Source organism: Maniola jurtina, chromosome 17 (genome assembly GCF_905333055.1).
Source record: "Maniola jurtina chromosome 17, ilManJurt1.1, whole genome shotgun sequence".
Taxonomy (NCBI): domain Eukaryota; kingdom Metazoa; phylum Arthropoda; class Insecta; order Lepidoptera; family Nymphalidae; genus Maniola; species Maniola jurtina.
Window position 1 is genome coordinate 5,823,677 of NC_060045.1, and position 19,318 is coordinate 5,842,994.

Genomic DNA, 19,318 nt, shown 5'->3' on the forward strand with positions numbered 1-19,318 from the left:
TTGTGTGATGTGCATAAAATAGTTTTAGTATGCAGTAAAAAGTGAAACTTCAACTACGTATAGTAACTAACCTACCCACTATTATTATATTCTGTGCTTCAACCAAGTTTTAAAGAATTCTTGTGCCGTTTAATTTCAAATTTTACATTAATTTGTTTAAACTGACGATTCCAATTTACTTACCTCCAATTCCAATTTACTTTAATTTATTTAAATTTAATTTATTTAACTTCTAAATCAATAGCCAAAGATAGTCCTGATAATATAATTTACTTTTTTATTTAAACTATAATATGAGTGAATTTCAATTTGTAATACCTCGAATGATCTAATTATTATCTTATAACAGCTCTTTCAGTGCAACTCGGTGCCATTTTATTAACAGTGTTAACCAAATCTAGCTTTGAGACTGTAAAAATTTGACTTGCCGTATGCAAGTTGTTTTTTCGAAGAGCGTTAAATATTTTCTCTCATAATGGGCAGCCTGTAATATAACTGAAGAACTTACCTACATAAGCGAACACAATCGAGATAACCTACAGTCTTAGTTAGCATAAAGCTGGTGATAAGCACGTGTGGAACAGTGCGATATTGGAGCCCGGTGTTTACATACTCGTATGTTTTGTGTTCAGTGTTCAAGATAGTGCGCTAAACGTTACAAGTTTCAGTGTTTGAGACATAACAATGCTCAATTGCTTTTGTGTTAAACGGAAACAAGGTAAGATTATCATCTAATCCCTAATTTGGTATATTTTATGGCAATCTGCTCTAAACCTAGTCCATGTATTGGCGTTTATTGATGTTCTGTATTTATTAATTACCTAAGTACTTCAATCTTCAAATCAATCTCATGTACCTACCTACCTAAATTGGAAAAGATAATTTTGTGGGCGTCTTTATTCTTAGTCATGTGATCCTCTCAAGTTAAAAAATAAAATCAAAGATTTATACTCTAATATCCATTAATTAAGTTTATTTAGGAAAATATTAATTGGCAACCGCAAATACATTTAGACTGATTGGGACGAAATTTTCGCATTCCGAAAGCAAAATTTAAACAATTTCAAACAGACTGTCATTCTTCAAAGTCATGGTCACAAACTACTAGGTAGATACGCACTTAATGATATATTATGGACTAAAGTATATTTTAATAACAACCCGCCCCGGCTTCGCACGGGTAGCTTATTAGGTACAATTTTCGTATATGGATTTCTAATTTTTTTGAAAATAAAATATTTTCTATGTCATTTAGGATTCAGGAATAATGCAGCTTTCAATTGATGAAAGAATGTTCAAAATCGGTTCAGTAGTTCCAGAGATTCCCTCTTTATAATATTAGTATAGATAAGGTATTCGAAGAGTAGGTACTAATACAATGAAAATGATTTAACATGATGACCATAATTATACGTACAACGCGATTAAAGTTCAATTAGTAGCTAAGTACCTACCTACATACTCATAATAAACATTTTGTAATGCCTTCAACAGTTGATACACAACCTTTTCGAAGAACAACACTAGATATTTAACGCCTGACAAATGTAAATACGAACGTAAGGTCACAACCAACTCTTTTAGTCAATTGTACACACAAATTTCAAAACTTCCATTTCTACACTTTTTATACATTTATGTTAATTTGTCTACCTATGTGTGGACATATTTTATTTCGTAAGAATTCTGGTTAGAATTTTATTCCTAAGAAAATTTAAGCATTCAATTAAGTTACGGGCTTCTTTAATATGAATATCTACTAAGGTGCTGGGATAGCAATTATCGTATGGTTTATTTATATAAGTAACCACCTAGGTAAATCATTATTATGTAGTTAGGTATTTAAAAGTTGCATTTTTCCGTGGCTCTTCCAATGCATGTGCATTGTGCGTTTTGTTGTTTTACTCATATAAATAGTACTAAAAGCCATAAAGCCATGGATTAATACAAATAATATGAAAAAAATCAAATGAATTGAGATAAAAATATCTATTGATTTTCTTATTGTTCATAAGTAGGTAGGTAATCCTTATGTAAAAGTTCTTTCAAACACCTAAACAGACAAACAGACAAATTACCTAGCTGATATGATTTTATAACAATTATTGTCCACAGAAGCTTATCACGCCGCGTTTTCAAACTTAATTTTTTTAACCTAAGCGCAGAAATTGATTACAGCTTGGTATTCATTATTATTGTTAGTACAAAGTAATAAATCATTTCAACATCGTGAATCAATTATTTTACTGGTTTTACGTAAAGAATTATTATAACAGTTGTTACCGGCTTAAAAACAATGAATGATGATCACCTGTACCTATGTATGTAGGTAGATACTGTAATGACTTCGTAACATTTTGTAGCAGATCATTTAGTTTTTTAAGAGTTACGTCAACAGTGCAAATAGATTTTGTATATCTCGACCAATTATTATGTTTTTGTCAAGTTCTTAGGTAGATAAAGATATATCTCTAGAAAAATATTATTACTATTCATATTTTATGATCACAAAAGTTCCTCTCATTTGACACTTGAAGGCAAGATATGTTTATAATGTTTATGGATATGTCTCCTTCTTATATGTTTTAATCAAAAATATTGTTTTTGTCTCCTAAAGCAGAAAAAATCTTTACCCCCGTCTATCCATCTAAGAAAAAATAACTTAGGGAGTCTAGAAAGCACCCCCGGGAACCACGCCAAGAACAAGTACCAGGGGGGCTCTCCCGCGATTCGGCCCAAATAACCGAGAGGTTGGGGAGGGTTGATTGGTGATTGTGAGGGTTAGGAGGGAAACCATGGGAAGTGGAGAGTTGTCCATCTAAGGATTTTATGATAATTAAGTAGGTACTTACCAAATAAACTACATAAAAGCTTTCTAGGTTTCAGTGAGTTGGCCGACCTACGATTCCCGTGATATGTACCTAATGTACTTACTTGATTAAATTTTGGCTGATAAGTAATAGGAAAAATTATCCTGTTTAGCCTGTTTGTATCCATTGCTGGGCATAAAGGCCTTTCCAAGATCGCGTCACAATGTGTCCACGCACTCTACCTACTCACTTTATGACCTTCCATTACCATAGAAGAAAAATCATTTCTTACTTACCTCTGAACCATGCACAGATCCCCCTGATCTGTGGGGGCCATCGCAATACAACGCGCACTGGAGATAAAAGTATTAGTTTTCATAATATGAAATCGCGGAGTCAGTTGCGACGCAGCCAACGTGAACGCAAATTTCTATTTATCTATTGGAAACATGATTCAGATTGCTTTCACTATACTGATATAATTTTTCAGGTTGTTTCATATTCTGTGTAAAACGTTTAAATTGAATCTTTTGACAACAAGATTATTTACTCATCCCTCATCTAGTGCTGTATAATGTGCCTTTGTTCTCAGTGCCTCTTTATGGCATCTTCTAATAAACCTATGCATCTTCTAAAGCAGGCGGCAGCTTAAATGAAGATAGGTGATGCTGCCTCAACCTGAGGCATATCACGCCCTGATACAGATTTTACCGAGATTAATTCATTATATTTTTTCGGTTTTTTGTCACATAAATAGCCAGTCCGAGTCATGCATTTGATGGAGATGGACGAGGAGACATTACCCATTTTAACAAACCCCCGTTTACCTCAAATAGAGTCTCAAAGCATGCCACAGAATATTACCGTCAGTCATAAATAGGTTTAGTATATTATAGGCCAAGAATATCCATTGCATATTTATCTACACATGAGTCAGTTTATACTAAGTAGAATAAAAATTACTAGGCATAAAATTAGTTTTGCGATTAGTTAAGCTTTCTTAGATAAAGATAGACCATAGGGAGACTGAACCTCTTAGAAAACGCTTTGTAAGTTGTGCTAAGCAACTAACTCTTCAAAATATCAAGTCTAATTTTTCCCAAACGATTTCGTGAGTGAATAAATATATTATTACATAACAAAGTATTATTTGATCCAACAGCGTGATGGCTCATATTAATAAGAAATATGGTCAAAAGTCATGCAGGTAACCACTTTAGTAATCTATCTAAAGAACATCAAATTGATATGCTGTCATGAATTTTTAGCTAGATGCACGAAATTATAACTTAGGCACACATGTCTGACCTTTGTTTACGTAAGAAGCGTGAACAGGCAATGCAAACTCTGGCATTTTGTTCTCTACGTATGTTTTTCTCACGGGTGCTTCATACAGATGCGGTTAAACGTAACCTTTCCGAAGAAAGTGTCCGACATTGTCCAATAAAGACTTTAATGTCTTAACTAGGCGTGGGAGAGTTTTTCTCACGTTAGGGTTTAGACCACGTAGGTACCTAAATAAAGTTTTGTGGTTTGTGAATAGTGCATGAAAATTAGAAATTGACTAACAGTGTCTACTAACCTACTAGGTTTTTACTAGAGAGATTTTCATGGCGTCAGAAACTCACAAATTTTCAGTATTTCTAAAATAATGAAAATCAATGTAAAATGGGTCTAGTCGCAATTTAGTCCTAAATTACATGTTCTTCATTAAGTCATACCTACTATAATAATATAATCTCAGAAAGTATCCAAACTAAACTTATAGGATATTATTAATTACACCCAATTAGGAGTCAATATTCTCGGTTTTTTGTAACTTTACCATTGACTGATTTTGTCACAAGAGACGCGTTTCATTGATATAATAACGTTGACATTTTGTTCTGGGTATGGGGTATCATTAAGATATAATGTTTCTTTGTTTCTCTTGATTGGATCTCGTATCAATTTCATTGAGTTATCGAAACTTTCTCATTTTAAATCTATATTTTATTACTACTTATTAGAAAAAAATTGTAACAGAGCTGTGTCTGTTCATTACAGATCTTTTTGATAAAATGTTTGGTTTAGATCATTACAGATGTCTGACCTGTACAGTGGAAATCTTTGAATTTAAGTACATTTTTTCTTTTCTCGTTTATTTTCTTACGTATCTTTGGAGGCTAATATCCATATCTTGTAATTTTAATTTGTTATTCACTCTAATTGAAGTAGTTTTAACTTTTAATTCTTTATTCGTTATTGGGTCAATCACTACACTTTCTAAAAAAATAAGAAATTTTGTATTGAAACTATTAGGTATTTTAAGGTCAATTTAGGCAGAAACTAAATAACTTTTTTTTCATAGATGTTCACTCTTAACCAATTTTTAAATTTCTTGAACTTGGAAAGTATGTCTGCCTTTTCTTCCCCTATTTCAAGTCAAGAGGAACCTTCTCACAGAAAATGGCAACGTTAGGAAGGTTATTGTTCTTATTGAGTAATTTACAGCGTTCATGCGGGTTCAATAAGACGCATTTGCTTGGCAATAAGATATTAACAAGCCATTACGTTCCACTCAATATAAAACTATCGCAAAACGGCGGCGGGGTGAACAAACTATTCATTTGCAATTTTATTATCTAGAGTAGTACGGCATTAGATATACTCGTAGTCTCGTAATTGTTTTTTATTAGTTCAAGATATTATTGTTCTCTTATTGAAACTACTGATTTAATTTAATGGTTGTTCTTTTGATGAAGCTTTGTTGTTTCAAAATAAATAGCTCGTCATCGTCTGCTTTAAAACAAATGTATTTAGAGTAATTTAGATACAATTGGATTCATTTACCTACATAGAACATAGAACATTTAAATTTTAAGCAAGAAAAGAAACCTTTTGTTTGAGTAAATTTCATATGTGACTCTACCATGACTCAGATTCTACACGTTAATTGGATAAAATAATTAGGTAGTCTTCTAAACTCGTATATCCTCTTTTAAATGCCCTTTTTATAGTTTTGTTTTCAAAATAAGACTATTAATTTTCTTTTGTGTGCAATTGTAAATTGTAATGGATTGTTGTGTATTCAGATAATATACCTACTTAAGTTTCAAATATGGCACTGCAATTTAAAAGAGTAATTTAACCACAAAGCATTTGGTCTTTATTTATTTTGCTTTCAAAAATCTTTTTATCCTTAACTAAGCCTACAATTTGAAACGAGCTTTAAAAACATCAAAAACACCAAAACACGGTCAGATTTAATTTCGAGCATCACAGAGACACCCTTGGTGCGTTCCCTCGTCTTCTGTGCCTGGTATTGCCCAGTACAGACACCCCACAACAAAATTACGTGTTGTCTTTCATCCCTCCGAAACACGTTTCTTACGTGGTAGTACATAAGACGGTTATTCATTTTGGGATATAAATTATTTTAAAAGTTTTGAATAATTATATCTGAGCAGCCTCGACATGAGGCAAACTGAACTTGCTCGAATGTCTCCACGGAACAGATAAGACTTCTTTGAGCGCGATAACCAACCGAAATAAGAATATCTTGGCAGAAATTTCCTCATGGCGCGGCTTATATATTATAACCTAATCTATTCAAACCTATTATTATTTCAAACAAATGGAACTTACTTATATCGATTTCATAATTTCTTTCGATCATCTGATGAAAATTCTTGCTTTCATAATGCAAAACGCTTCAAAAGTAATATCCACAAAACAAAATCAAAGTTTGATATTGTTACAACTGAAATAAAGCTCTTCAACTTTCAAACTGTCGGATGCTCTTGAACGGATAGAGGTTATTCGATAAGTTTATTTCGGAACACAAAAAGCAGCTATTCCGATAGTAGCTCATTGAAAGATTCTAAAGAAATTCTTCATAAGTAATCTCGTTACGAAATAATAAAAGCACGACGATCAAGTAACAGTCTAATGACTAGGTAAATCAAATTTTCACCTTCATAATGATAGACTATTCATCTCTGATGACAATTAAAGATAAGACGGCCAAAATTTATCTGAGGTATCAAAACTTTCCGATACCTTTCTTTAATCATCGGCCGACGCTGGTATTGTAATTAAAATAGAAACAAGTCTTAAACAAGGTAAAATATTAATATTTTTGTATAGTCGTTATTTCTTTTTTCAGTTAGTTACCAGCTACTTACCAGTAAATAGTGAAAGTCCTACCTTTCTGTTGATTTTGTCTATACTTAACTAAGACAATATGCTTCAGCTTTTGGACTACAGTTTCCAAATACTTACCCTTGTTTTGTGTAGATTTCATCTAATGTAAAATGATCTGTGTTAACCAGAAAAAAATACTATAGTTAGGTACTTACTTCCTTGGAATATAAAGGTATTAAAAAGAAGACTTAGTTGAAGAATTTCATTTATTGCGCACAAACTATCAAAAGATTTTTTCTTACTCTACGACCATCCGCATTCCATCCATTTCGGTTATGTATAAAAATGTTTTAGGTTGGTAACAGGAGCCGTTGTTTGCTCATTTCTTGTAAGTTGTACTGAGTTGTAGAATCCTTTGATGTGCTCGGAGCCGGGGTCGTCAGACAGCAGTCCGCTTGTTAAAGCACTCCATGTAAAACCTGTAGCAATTTACGTTCGCCGCACGCGTGAGCGATGGCCTGTGCATCATAATTGGGTATTACTGCTTTTTAGTATTGGGAGCGGCGAATATCTTCTTGGAAAGGTGATAATTGGCAAAATCCTGCACACGGCCAGCCTTTATGAAATACCTTTTGTTTTGTCCCATTAGCTCCGATGTTAAGTTTGTAAGTAGCAGTACATCTTACCTATTAAGTATACTCTGCTATAGCTGTAAGTAATCCTTTTCATATTTTCTTTTTTGTGATGCTAATGGAACGTTGTGAATAATACTTAATTGTTATCTCTTGGCTTCTCCACTTGAGATTATGAAATTGGAACGGTTGTGTCTATGCGCTTATAATGCATAACAATGATCGATGAAAAATTCGTAGTTTGGAAGTAATAGAGACCGATCTCCTCGGATCATAGGAGTACCTCGACATACAGCACACAGCTTTATCCGAATATCTATCTATCTGTGGGCAAAAATAGTCACAATATAGATGCCTGTGATAGGATGTTAGGCACACTGTACCTAACATCAATAGTCTGTCAATAGTCTGTGGCAGATAATGTAGCTTGACTTTTGCAAAATTAAGTAGGTATTTTAAGCAAATTCTGTAGGCAGGTATTTAAGTCAAGTTTGCCATTGAGGTGACCTTTGATGTGCCTGACTTGCAAACGAGTTCTCGTTTTTACAAAATTCGTGTTGTTTTTATCGTTACAATATATCTAAACGTCATTTAACTTATAATAATAATTATTATAAAGGCATCGCGCCGTTCAAGGTCGTAGACGTAAAGCCGGTTTCGATTTGAATGAAACTCGTGTAGGTATAGCCGTATAGCACACGTTACATAAACTTGGCAATAAAGGTGTGACGGTTGTCAACAAACCGGAATCGGGTGTCGTTGATGTTATTAACGAAAGGAAGCGGCTACTCAACGTCGAGTCTGAACATATTAACGGAATACCAAAATAGGAGGACTTGAACCTTATTGTTCTATCGTTACATTACATTAACATCCATTAATTTCGTATGAGGCATCCTACAATTCGTATCGACTATACACTTACGCCTTTCCAATCTGGTTTATTTGATGCTGCTTTTTAAATTCAAACGAATAGGAAGAAAATCAACAAGTGTTACGTTTTAAACTTGTTCAGCTAGTTTTACCTTATAATAATTATTATTCAATGAATCGGTAACGCGGGTAACTACAATATTTAATGCAAATTAATTCACGCGTACAGGTAAATATATTTACCACATATTCTCCTGCATTGTATCTACCTACTTAACATAACGATGCAAGGATATTTTACCTATTTACGAATATCAATTTATGATGCTTAACCAATACTTGATTAGATTTAGGTAGGTACACTAAAAATGCTAATACGCTAATACACCTAATACCGTACCTAAGCTGCATCCAAATAACCTACCTGTAGAGCAGTAGGTAGATATATTTGACCGTACTAATCACTAATCAGAATGAAACTTTCTGTGATACAATAACTACAATATATTTATTTCCTCGATATATTTACTTTTGTGAAGGTAAATACTGTTTTAGAAGTTAGAAAACTTTTTCGCAACTACATTAAAATTCTACAAATTCAATGTGAAACCCATGCAAGGGCATCGAGAAGGTAACCATGACGCAATGTCGTCGTCTCCAACCTCCATATCGATTTAGTGAATAAGCACATACCTTGTCACGCTAGTTCCTATTTATATTATACAAAAACAGTTATTAAATTCAAAGGCGAAAAAACAAAATGCGAGTACATAATGTAACTTAAGCTACGCAAAGTAACACGGTATTGTTTTTGTTATTTCAAACTGGCACAGGTAGAGACTGTACCTACCCGGTGGAAAATATTGCAAATCGAGATTTAGAAAGAGATTTCGGCTTCGTAGAGCGTCGTCTCTGTCACTCATACCTATGTGACGTTTCGTCGGTCTCAACGACGGTGACGTGCCGGGTATTGTACCTATTTATAGGTGGGAGGATCAGTATCATCATCACCATCAACCCATTGCTAGCTCACTTCTTCTCTTGGTCTTCTCTCAGAATGAGAAGAGTTTAATCATAGTCTACCACGCTGGTCAAGTGCGGAATGGCAAACCTATATACTTTTGAGAATTTTATGTAGAACTCTCAGGCAAGCAGGTTTGCTCACGATGTTTTCTATCACCGTCAAAACAAGTGATACTTAGCACATAGCTAACTCCGTAAAGTTAGAGGTGCGTGCCTATGATCGAACCCCGGACTCCTGACTAGGAGTCCGATCTCTTAGACGGTTTAGCCATTAGGCTTTCACCGCTTTTTAGTTATAGGAAGGTAGGTAGTAATAACTAAATCAGCAGAAGATTTTCATTCTGGCACTGAACAAAATATAAAACGATAGAAAATATTAAACACCACAGAATAAACCTATTACGAACAAAATACACCTTAGGGATAAGAACTATTGTTTAAAATAAGGAACACCGTCATAAACTATGTTCTTCTTTACCAATACGTACTGAAACATAAAGGATTGCTAAACCTGTCGTACAACATTTGAATAGGCATTGTCATTTGTCTAGTAACAAGACAACGTAATTTTATGTAAACAGTCTCTCGCAATGTATGAATAGGTACTTTGGCACATAGTTTACTCGGAGACCAAACAAAATAGCCCCTTCACAAACATTCCTTGACTTCAATGTGCCACTCAAAGGTATCTCTAAAACAGCCGTGATTGTCAGTTGTTCTGATAATAATAATAGGAGAAATATTGCTGAGTGAAATTATAAGAATTAGATACTTGTTCTTAGAAGAACAATCCTCAGAATAAGGCGATAACAGTTGAGTTTAATGTCAACACAACACTATTGAGATTTGAGGTTGTGACACATACATAAATAATGAAAGCTACAAAATATGGTCTCGTGCTAATTTGCGATTTAATATTATTGCTTCAACTTTTATAGGTACTTACTAATAGCTAGTCTGCTAGTAGCTATACCTATTACCTACACGTTGATGTACGAGAAAAAACCTTTTTTTAGGGATTCGAATGCAGAAATGGGTAATGGGTTGGTAAATTACTGAAAGAGATTTTATAAATGAACTTCTCGCAGGCAAGCCTTCGCCACGTTATTTATCGTCCAAGTACTCGAACTTTTTAGGTACTAGATGATACCCGCGACTTCGTCCGCGTGGATTTAGGTTTTTTTAAAAATCTTGTGGGAGCTCTTACATTTTCCGGGAAATAAAATTGCCTATATCAATTTCCGGGATGCAAGCTACTTACCTCTGAACCCGGTCAAACGGATGGAAACTCTTTTATTTTCCGGCATAAAAAGTTTTTTTTTTAACTTGCAGGCAAGCGACAAGAACAACAGCAGTCGTCGAAGTCCTCGCGGTCCCCGTCGCCGGAGTCAGTGGGCCTAACTTCCCCGGTCAGCAACGAATCCTTCCGCCCTATCCTCCACACCCCGACACCTTCCCGGCCCGGCCCACCTCCTTCCCCTCCAGTACCAACCCATCCAATAGCTCCCACCACACCGGAACCATCCGGCCCTTTACCGCTCCTACCATGTCCGGTGTGCGAACGAACCTTCGTACCGCAATCCCTCGCCAAACACGCGAAGATCTGCGAAAAGATGACCGTGAAAAAACGCAAGACCTTCGACTCCTCGAGACAACGACGTGAAGGTATTCGTCTTTTCTGTTTGTTACCCATTTTATATTCACTGGTCGTACTCTGTATGCCCAATATGGTGGTGGCATTAGATATTGCAAGTTTAGTTTTTTGAGGTTTGTGTAACTAAAACAGTTATATCTAGGTATACTATACGATGCACTTTTCACCAAAGATGTATAAGGAGTTTATTAGATAGTAAAGGGTCTTCATCAGTCAATTCCGTTAATCATAAATGATGTATACTGATGAAGCAGAGAATTTCCCAGATATTTGTCACGCAAGCATCAATCATCAACATTAAACGGTAGAGTAGGTATCGGTCAGTTACCTACGGCAATGACTGTGCCAAAACTGACAGCAAAATCTATCATCTTATGGACCCATAAAAGATACGTATGCGTAACGAAGTGTGTAGAAAACACTCATGAGTTAGCAACATTTTCGTAGCTTACCTTTTCTTCCAGAGCTAAGGTTAAGATAAGAAAATTTGGTTGCCTATGGTGGGTTTTACACATATCCTTCGCTACGGTTCTTACACATCTGTGGTGAAAAGGTAGAACTTAAAAGTAGACGTAGATGTGGTTTGGGACTTGGTAGAACGTTTCGAATTGTGACACAAGCTATTATTAGTATATAGTTCCGATGACCCAATTAAGCCCGGTATTTAGATTTCTGAAGATGTTTGGATTCTGTAGAGCATGATTTTAATTCAAAATATTTTTCCCACTGATTGAAAATAATATATTTTGTTTGTGGTTAAAAAGGGGTGGCCACACCGAGCGATTGTAATTTTGGTGAGTGAGTGAACATGACATTCTTAATTCTTGCCAATAACTGTTCTCCGTCCAATTCGAATGTGAACGTTTTACTAACACCGCCGTGTGCCCGTGCATAATTTCTGCGTGTTTCAAGTACCAAGTAATAAATCTAGAGTGAAGTAAAGCTGACTTGAATAGCATATCTTTATTGACCTACAAATAGAATGTTTATATTTATTTGCTTGAGTGGTATATCGTGAGAGACGCGTGAAAGTTGTCTTGATCTTAATATCCCCTTTCGGATGAATGAGTCCCGAGATCCGATCTCGCTAAGCACATACCTACCTACTAAGGGCGCGGTCTCACTAGGCGTTTAGTTTGTAGCTGACTGTCTGCTGGCTGTCGTAGAGAGCTAAAATCAGTGGTTATTCTATGACGATGAATTGACTGTGACGACGAGTTAACTGAATAACAGCAAAACAGCCGCAAACTGAACGAATTAGCGAACATTTTACCACAAAGATGGTACTGGGAGATGAAGTAAGACCCGTGTATAGATCGCTTTGCTAACTATAGGTACGCTTGGTGAGACCAAGCCCTTAGTTGAACAGTAATTTCTAAATTATATCCAAAGCTGAAAAAGTTGGAAAACATACTTAGATAACACGGGAAAAAATATATTCGCAAATGACTTCATCCATCAAGTACATACATTTTACTCTCATAACAATTTTCGTAAGACTATATTGGGGTTAAAGGTGCACCTCCACGTTGATTGACATTCCACTAATACGAGCCATTCGCTTGGCTTCATTTATAACGCATGCCGCTAAATTATGGGATGCTCTGTCAGCCTCTATCTTTCATGGTTCATATTCGATTGAGTTAGGCACTCTCAGATATCTAGTTCTGCATCGCATTTCAAGGATGCATAGAAATAATTTATGAGCAAATGAGGCTTAGCTGGTTACCACCATTTTTGGGGTTCATTTTTACATAGGAGGATATTATTATCATTTAACCGTCCTTGACATCGAATTACAATTCAAAGTCACAAAGATATTGTGCCACCGTGAATATAAATGCAACATTACTGCAAAATCTAGGACCTTACTTACCCGCACGTATTGTGAATAATAAGGAACAACGCCCGTACTTTACGTGCGTGTATTTGCGATTTTTATTTTTAACCCCCGACCCAAAAAGAGGGGTGTTATAAGTTTGACGTGTGTAGCTGTGTATCTGTCTGTGGCATCGTAGCGCCTAAACGAATGAACCGATTTTAATTTAGTTTTTTTTATTTGAAAGGTGGCTTGATCGAGAGTGTTTTTAGCTATTATCCAAGAAAATCGGCTCAGCCGTTTGAAAATTATCAGCTTTTTTCTAGTTACTGTAACCTTCACTTGTCGGGGGTGTTATAAATTTTTTATTTACACTTGTTAATTCTGAAATAATTGAGACCTTAAATATCTTTAAGCTACTCTCACTTTACAACGTTCACCGCAGTCCCCAGGTAATAAGAATTAAGAGCATTCATCATGAAATGAGTTCTAAATTCAAATGTTCTCCAAAATGCCAAAGTGTACCTTTAGCATGTAGATACGGACAAACCGTCAACCGTTTTGATTTGAGAACTGGCAGATAAGACCGTACTGTGAAATTTCACCGCGCGTTTTCCCCTCAGAATTCTTTTAACTTGAAAACTTACACATAGGGCTATGTAACGTGTGATCAGCATCAATAAGCACAATCATCAGAGTATAAAAAGGCATCATTAAAATTTAAATTTAGGATTAGAGGTTTCGTAACCATAAAGTCTCATAAAAACAGGTAGGTAATGTTTTTGATTAAATAATCAATATTTTCTCATTAGAGGCACGGGCGCACGGTTAGCTTGCTCAAGGTCAATTGCTAATTTTATTTAGGTACGCCAAGCATTGGAATTGTATTTCGTTAACTTATTTATAGTAAATACGTCTTTCGTCCTCAGCTTTACCCATGTAAAATGTAGGTCAAGCCATTAAAAAATTAGTACTATAGAAGGCCTATTTTCAAATAAAAATCATTCTATGAGGCTGTCAAAATTAGTATGATACTGGATAATATTCCAACTCACACAAATTTTTGTTTGGTATGACCAGTCTAGCCGTAATACTACGTAGAGGTCATTGGGTCAAGCTGTTTGTCGTGTTTTGGTGGAGTTATTTCCATCAAAGTTATAAATTAATGCTCTTTCGAACTGTGAAGATTCACCTCGAATGGACAGTGATTTTAAAGTATTGCGAGCATAAACAGATCAACTGTTACAATTTATTATAGTACCTAAGTAGATACAGATCATTTTCATTGTATCTATTCCATTAACAGCTAACTGTGTCCTAAATCCCAATACAATAAAGACGACTACATTTGCATAAAATGTGACTCGAGCTTAGTTTGGTATACGACGCCCACGACAGTCTATCTAACTTAAGACTGAAACACATACAGTGCACAACAGCGGCGCGACGCGACGGAAACATTTCCAACGCTTGCTTAGGAAAAGACAAGAAACTTAATGAAGGCGTTCACTCTGCGAAAGACGCATAGAAGATGCGCTCCTACGCTGGTCAATTGCGGAAATGCTATCAGTCATTGATACAATCTCAATTATTGGCTGAATTTATGGCATTTCAGCCTATCGTAAGAAAGTGTTAGCCAATCAGAGTTGTTCGCGATCGTCACCACTGTAGCTGTCAAACTGACAATCGACATGCATCCTGAACAATTCAAGCTGAATTGTGCATGCTTCATACATTTCCTTGTTCAGTTGGCGTCAGGGAAAAATGACTCTGAAATTTAATTTGCGCAGTGGGTGATTTATTATTATTGATATACGAAGTGAGGCACGAGTTCACGCGATTGGTTCGCACCGATGCGATACTGAATCTCATCTTTTGCCGTTCAGAGCTCTTTTTACCAGACGCCAACAATACTACTAATAAGTATCATGAATACATAAACGCGCGCGTTCAATGGACGGATATCCAACCGTCCAGTAACCGTCGCTATTCGCGCGTTATGTGTTACAGACTTTACTAAAACATATGGCAATCTTGAGTCATGATTAACAAATAAGCATTGTGAGGCATGGATGGCGTTTGCTCTACCTGTTATGTCTTGGAGTTTCGATTAAATGCACGTAATGCTTAACTTTAAATCGTAAATCTAGATAAGTAATAGTTTTTGGATAAAATACCATCGATCATTAATGTACTTACAAGATATAATAATATATATACTGACTGTCGTTAAAGTGTCCGTGAAAAATTAATGCACAATTAAGTATGATTGCGCATTTTTTTTTCGATAGTTTGCTAGTGTGAAAAGGTCTTACAAATCAATGCGGCAGTGTGCTTTAAGGTTCTAAAAATATTATAAACTAGCTGATCCGCCGGCTCCGCTCAGGTAAAATTTGATATGTGTCTTTAACATAATACCATGTTGACATGTTACTTCTGGAAGAGCTTCCGAATAGTAAAAGAATTAATAAAATCGGTTCAGTAGTTCCAGAGTTTATTAATTACAAATGAACAAGCAAATCTTTCCTTGTTATATTAATAACATACAAAAATAAATTAAATACTTAAAAAAAGTGAAAAATAAGTTCTAGTAGATTTTGTACGGAACTGTGTATCTTGTAACTACTTGAATGATCGAAGTAGCTACCTACCTAAAATGCGATGTAAAAATTCAAATAGAACACGGATAGGTACTGCAAGGATACACCGTAGCATGCTCACACCATGTCCAACAATTGCAGGCACGGACTTAGAACAATACTTGCCAAAGAATTTCGGTCTTCCAGAAAACAGCCCCTTCCTCGAGAAGAGTCCGCCCAACACTGCCAAGACTACCCTGAAGCCCAAAGCTCCGTCAGTGAGGAGTGCCATCATGAAGGTAACAACTCAAAATACCTACTACAAAATCAAAAATTTATTACTTTTCGAGAAATAATATTAAAAAAATGAATAACTTTTCACAATTTAATACGACTTAGTACACCATGTTATTAGACTCATTTTAACGTTCAGTTGGTGATAAAAGTGTTTCGTTTTTATAACCAAACAAATAGGATTTACTGTTGATCAGGATTACAAGACTGGTGCGTGAGCTGCGCACTGTTCCTCTCTCCTGTAGTTTAACTTTTTCAAAATATCTACAACAACTGCGATTCTTCTTTACAAAATCCTTTATCATACATTCCCTTGTGTGACAGAAAGGTCATTGTGTTTATTTTGTATTGCGTACAATATTTTTGAGATCGAATCATTAGTCATAACATCTTCCAATTCCAGCCAGCAGCAGACTTACAAAAGTGCCCGCACTGCAGCCGCAACTTCGGTATGCGCGCGTTCGAACGCCACGTGGAATGGTGCGCGGATAAAGCCAAGATACTGCCGGCCGCGCCACAGCAGCCGCCGCCACATATTGCTGACGCTAAGCAAAGGCTCAATGCCAGGACACAGTACAAAGCTCCCCCAGTGCGCGGTAGACGGTAGGTTTTTAAAAATTCTAACTAATGGACTTTTCAGATACCATGACATGACTTTCAAATGTGCGAAGGATATGTTTTTCTTTACTGCACTTACCGTATCGCATTCAGTTTATGTTAAATGCGGCTGAATGCTGATGCATCAATGAATATACATATAGATAACAAAGCTATCTATAAAATTGCGCTTGAATATTGAAAGAAACAAATTAATCTCTTGTAATATCTTTTCTAAACGTTTTTCGCAAGATCGCGGCATTCATCATCAACCAAAAACAGAACCTAAAAGACTGGGAATGTCCGCAATGTCTGGGCGAAAAAGTCGTGTTTTAGTACAAAAATGTATCATCTCGTACAAATAACTTCTTTCCTTTGAAAACAGATTTTGCGGAGGGTTAATTTAACTTCTGTGTACCATACTTTTCAGTTCGTCGCAAACTCGAGACAAATCTTCCAACAGTCGGTCCGCATCAGTGGAGTCATCGCGCGGCGTGTCCCCGCCCCGCGAATACGGGGACTATAGACATCCTAGGACAAGAGCGTCGGGTGTGTATTTTGCAGAATACTGTCTAATACTCGATCTCAAAATTCTCTTTTCCACCAGATCTAAAATAAGCTAAGCTATGAAAACTAAGCGACTCTATTGTTGGGTTTCACACATGTCTCTTGCTATACATTTTCACACATCATTGGATGGGGAAAAGACAGCATAAATGCCCCAATTTTTTTTGACACGAAAACACTATATTCGTAATATTTTTTTACAGAGTCAATGTCAAGTAACGATTGCCATGAAGATGCTTCCCCGCATGTTCCTGTCATCAGAAATTCGAGAACCATGCAACATAATTCATCTGGTGACGCTAACATCAAAGCTAGACAAGCGAGACTAGCAAGAGACCTGAGTAGTTCTAGGTATGTTGATATTGAATTATTAGGTACTTTACTGTAGTTCTAGCGTCATTTGATCAATATGTCGCAAATAAGGGGAAAGGAAGGGGAAAAGTTACATTTGATAAGGTTATGTTAGTATTGAGTTTTTAATTACTGTCTTTTTCCGTTCCTAGCTCCTTGTTTTTTATTTGAAACTTAACGTAAAATTTGACAAAAACGTTAAAGATATCCTTCCTTTCCCTTTCCGTAGAAATATCCAAGGATCATACCCGTCCCCTGTCCAACAAACCAATACAGATCCCAACATTAATAAGCATAATTCACAAAGAAAACAGCGAAACCAATTGAATACTAAAAATAAACAAGAACAATTAAAGAAACTTGAGGAAACCGTTTCGAAGTTCAATGAAAGAATTAATGAAAATGCAAAACAGAAAGCAACTAAAAGTACCAAAATACATTCCGAAATGAAAGATTCCACGCATAAAACTCAAATTCCAGTGTTGAAAAAACTTAAACCCGAAGAAAAGAAGACATCTGAAGAAAAATGTAATGAGGATAAAGCAAGTGATCGTGCAAATAGTAAAAAAATTAAGCCAACCCTAAGATCACCAACCAAAACGAAAATAAGAAAAGAAACTAAGAACAACATAAAAGACAGGACAATGAGTTTGGATAGTCTAGATGATAGTTCGGTAGTTACTAACAGGATCAAGAATTGTCAATCAATTGGTATAAATACAGAACTTTTATGTCCTTGTGTGCCTTGTGTGATACACGATACATTTGAGGAAAAAATCATCATTAAAAGGCAGAATAAAACCAATAATAAACAGCTTGACCAGAAAAGTCAACTAAATCCAGAAGTGGAATTATTGTTTAAAAATCTAAATATGACTAGTTCCTCAGACATTATGTTTAGTAAAAACGGTATGCAGCTGGAATCTATCAAAGATGTAACATTTATAAATTGTAATCAATCGTCAACTACTAGTGATGATAAGAAATCTGTCGCTAAAATTGATACAGAAATCAAACATTTGGAAAATGATCATACAGAGTCAGGCTATTTTATTGCTGAAGCTACAAACGAATTCAATACAAATACAACAGATGATATTGCAAATTTATCAATAGAAAATATGGAAGAAAATCAGGAACTTGATTTGAGTGGCAATAATTTTGAAGACTCGTTCGAAATTAAAAAAGAAGTAAACAATAGTAATATTGTTTGCCGTCATGGGAGCGGGGATACGTATACGAAATTTACAGAAGATCCCGCAGATTTAGAAGAATTTTTTAATTTGACTGATAAAATGATACAAAGTACCAATGAAAACGATATAAACGCTACTGATATAGAAAAATCACTCGAAAATATTCACACGCCTCAGACTAATTCACTTGAATCTATGAATGAACAATCAACAGAAATTGTAAAACTTAACTTTTCAGATGCTTTACAAGACTTAAAAAATGACTTCAAAGATCTTTTACAAGAGGTGAAAGACCAAAAAATTAGTATTAATGTCACAAATAACTGTGAAAATATGACAGATGATGATGATAGTAAGAGAAAAGTTTGTGATATGGAACATATTACTGTATATCAACTTAAATATTATGAACGAGAATCAAATATACAAATTGAAAATAATTTATTAGATAAAAATACTTCAGAACTAAAGCTACCAGCAATAAATGAAACAAATCGATTTTTACAAAGAGAAGACAGTGACAACATTAAAAATTCTAAAAAAAAGAAAGGACATAAAAAATGTAGATTGTTAGGTCAACAAAAAAAAACTGATAAAAAATATCAAACGTTTATCATAAAGGAAAAACAGGAAGAAAAGAGTGATGAAGAACCGCCTCTCAAACTGCCTCGTATCGATATTAAGAGGTTTTATTTTTTGTAACTATTTTTATTGTTATTCCATAATGTAAGCATGTAGGAAGTAGAAATTTTACTATAGCTAGTTATCAAAATTGTAGTAATTGTAGATACTGTATTA

The 19,318-nt window shown here is 35.2% G+C and overlaps 1 protein-coding gene across 6 annotated transcripts in view; it reads left to right on the plus strand.

Moving 5' to 3' along the window:
* Window positions 1-19,318, plus strand: part of LOC123874094 (putative uncharacterized protein DDB_G0277255) — a 37,689-nt gene that overhangs the window by 14,694 nt on the left and 3,677 nt on the right. For 3 of the 6 annotated variants that reach the window (XM_045919273.1, XM_045919270.1, XM_045919271.1), the window contains exons 2-6: window positions 10,796-11,128; window positions 15,678-15,814; window positions 16,213-16,412; window positions 16,837-16,955; window positions 17,177-17,324. In XM_045919273.1, the coding sequence (XP_045775229.1) occupies window positions 10,796-11,128; window positions 15,678-15,814; window positions 16,213-16,412; window positions 16,837-16,955; window positions 17,177-17,324 (937 nt within the window). Of the gene's footprint in view, window positions 1-366; window positions 719-10,795; window positions 11,129-11,881; window positions 11,912-15,677; window positions 15,815-16,212; window positions 16,413-16,836; window positions 16,956-17,176; window positions 17,325-17,553; window positions 19,207-19,318 lie in introns of those variants that run through there. The other 3 variants (XM_045919275.1, XM_045919272.1, XM_045919274.1) reach the window with 3 other exon arrangements.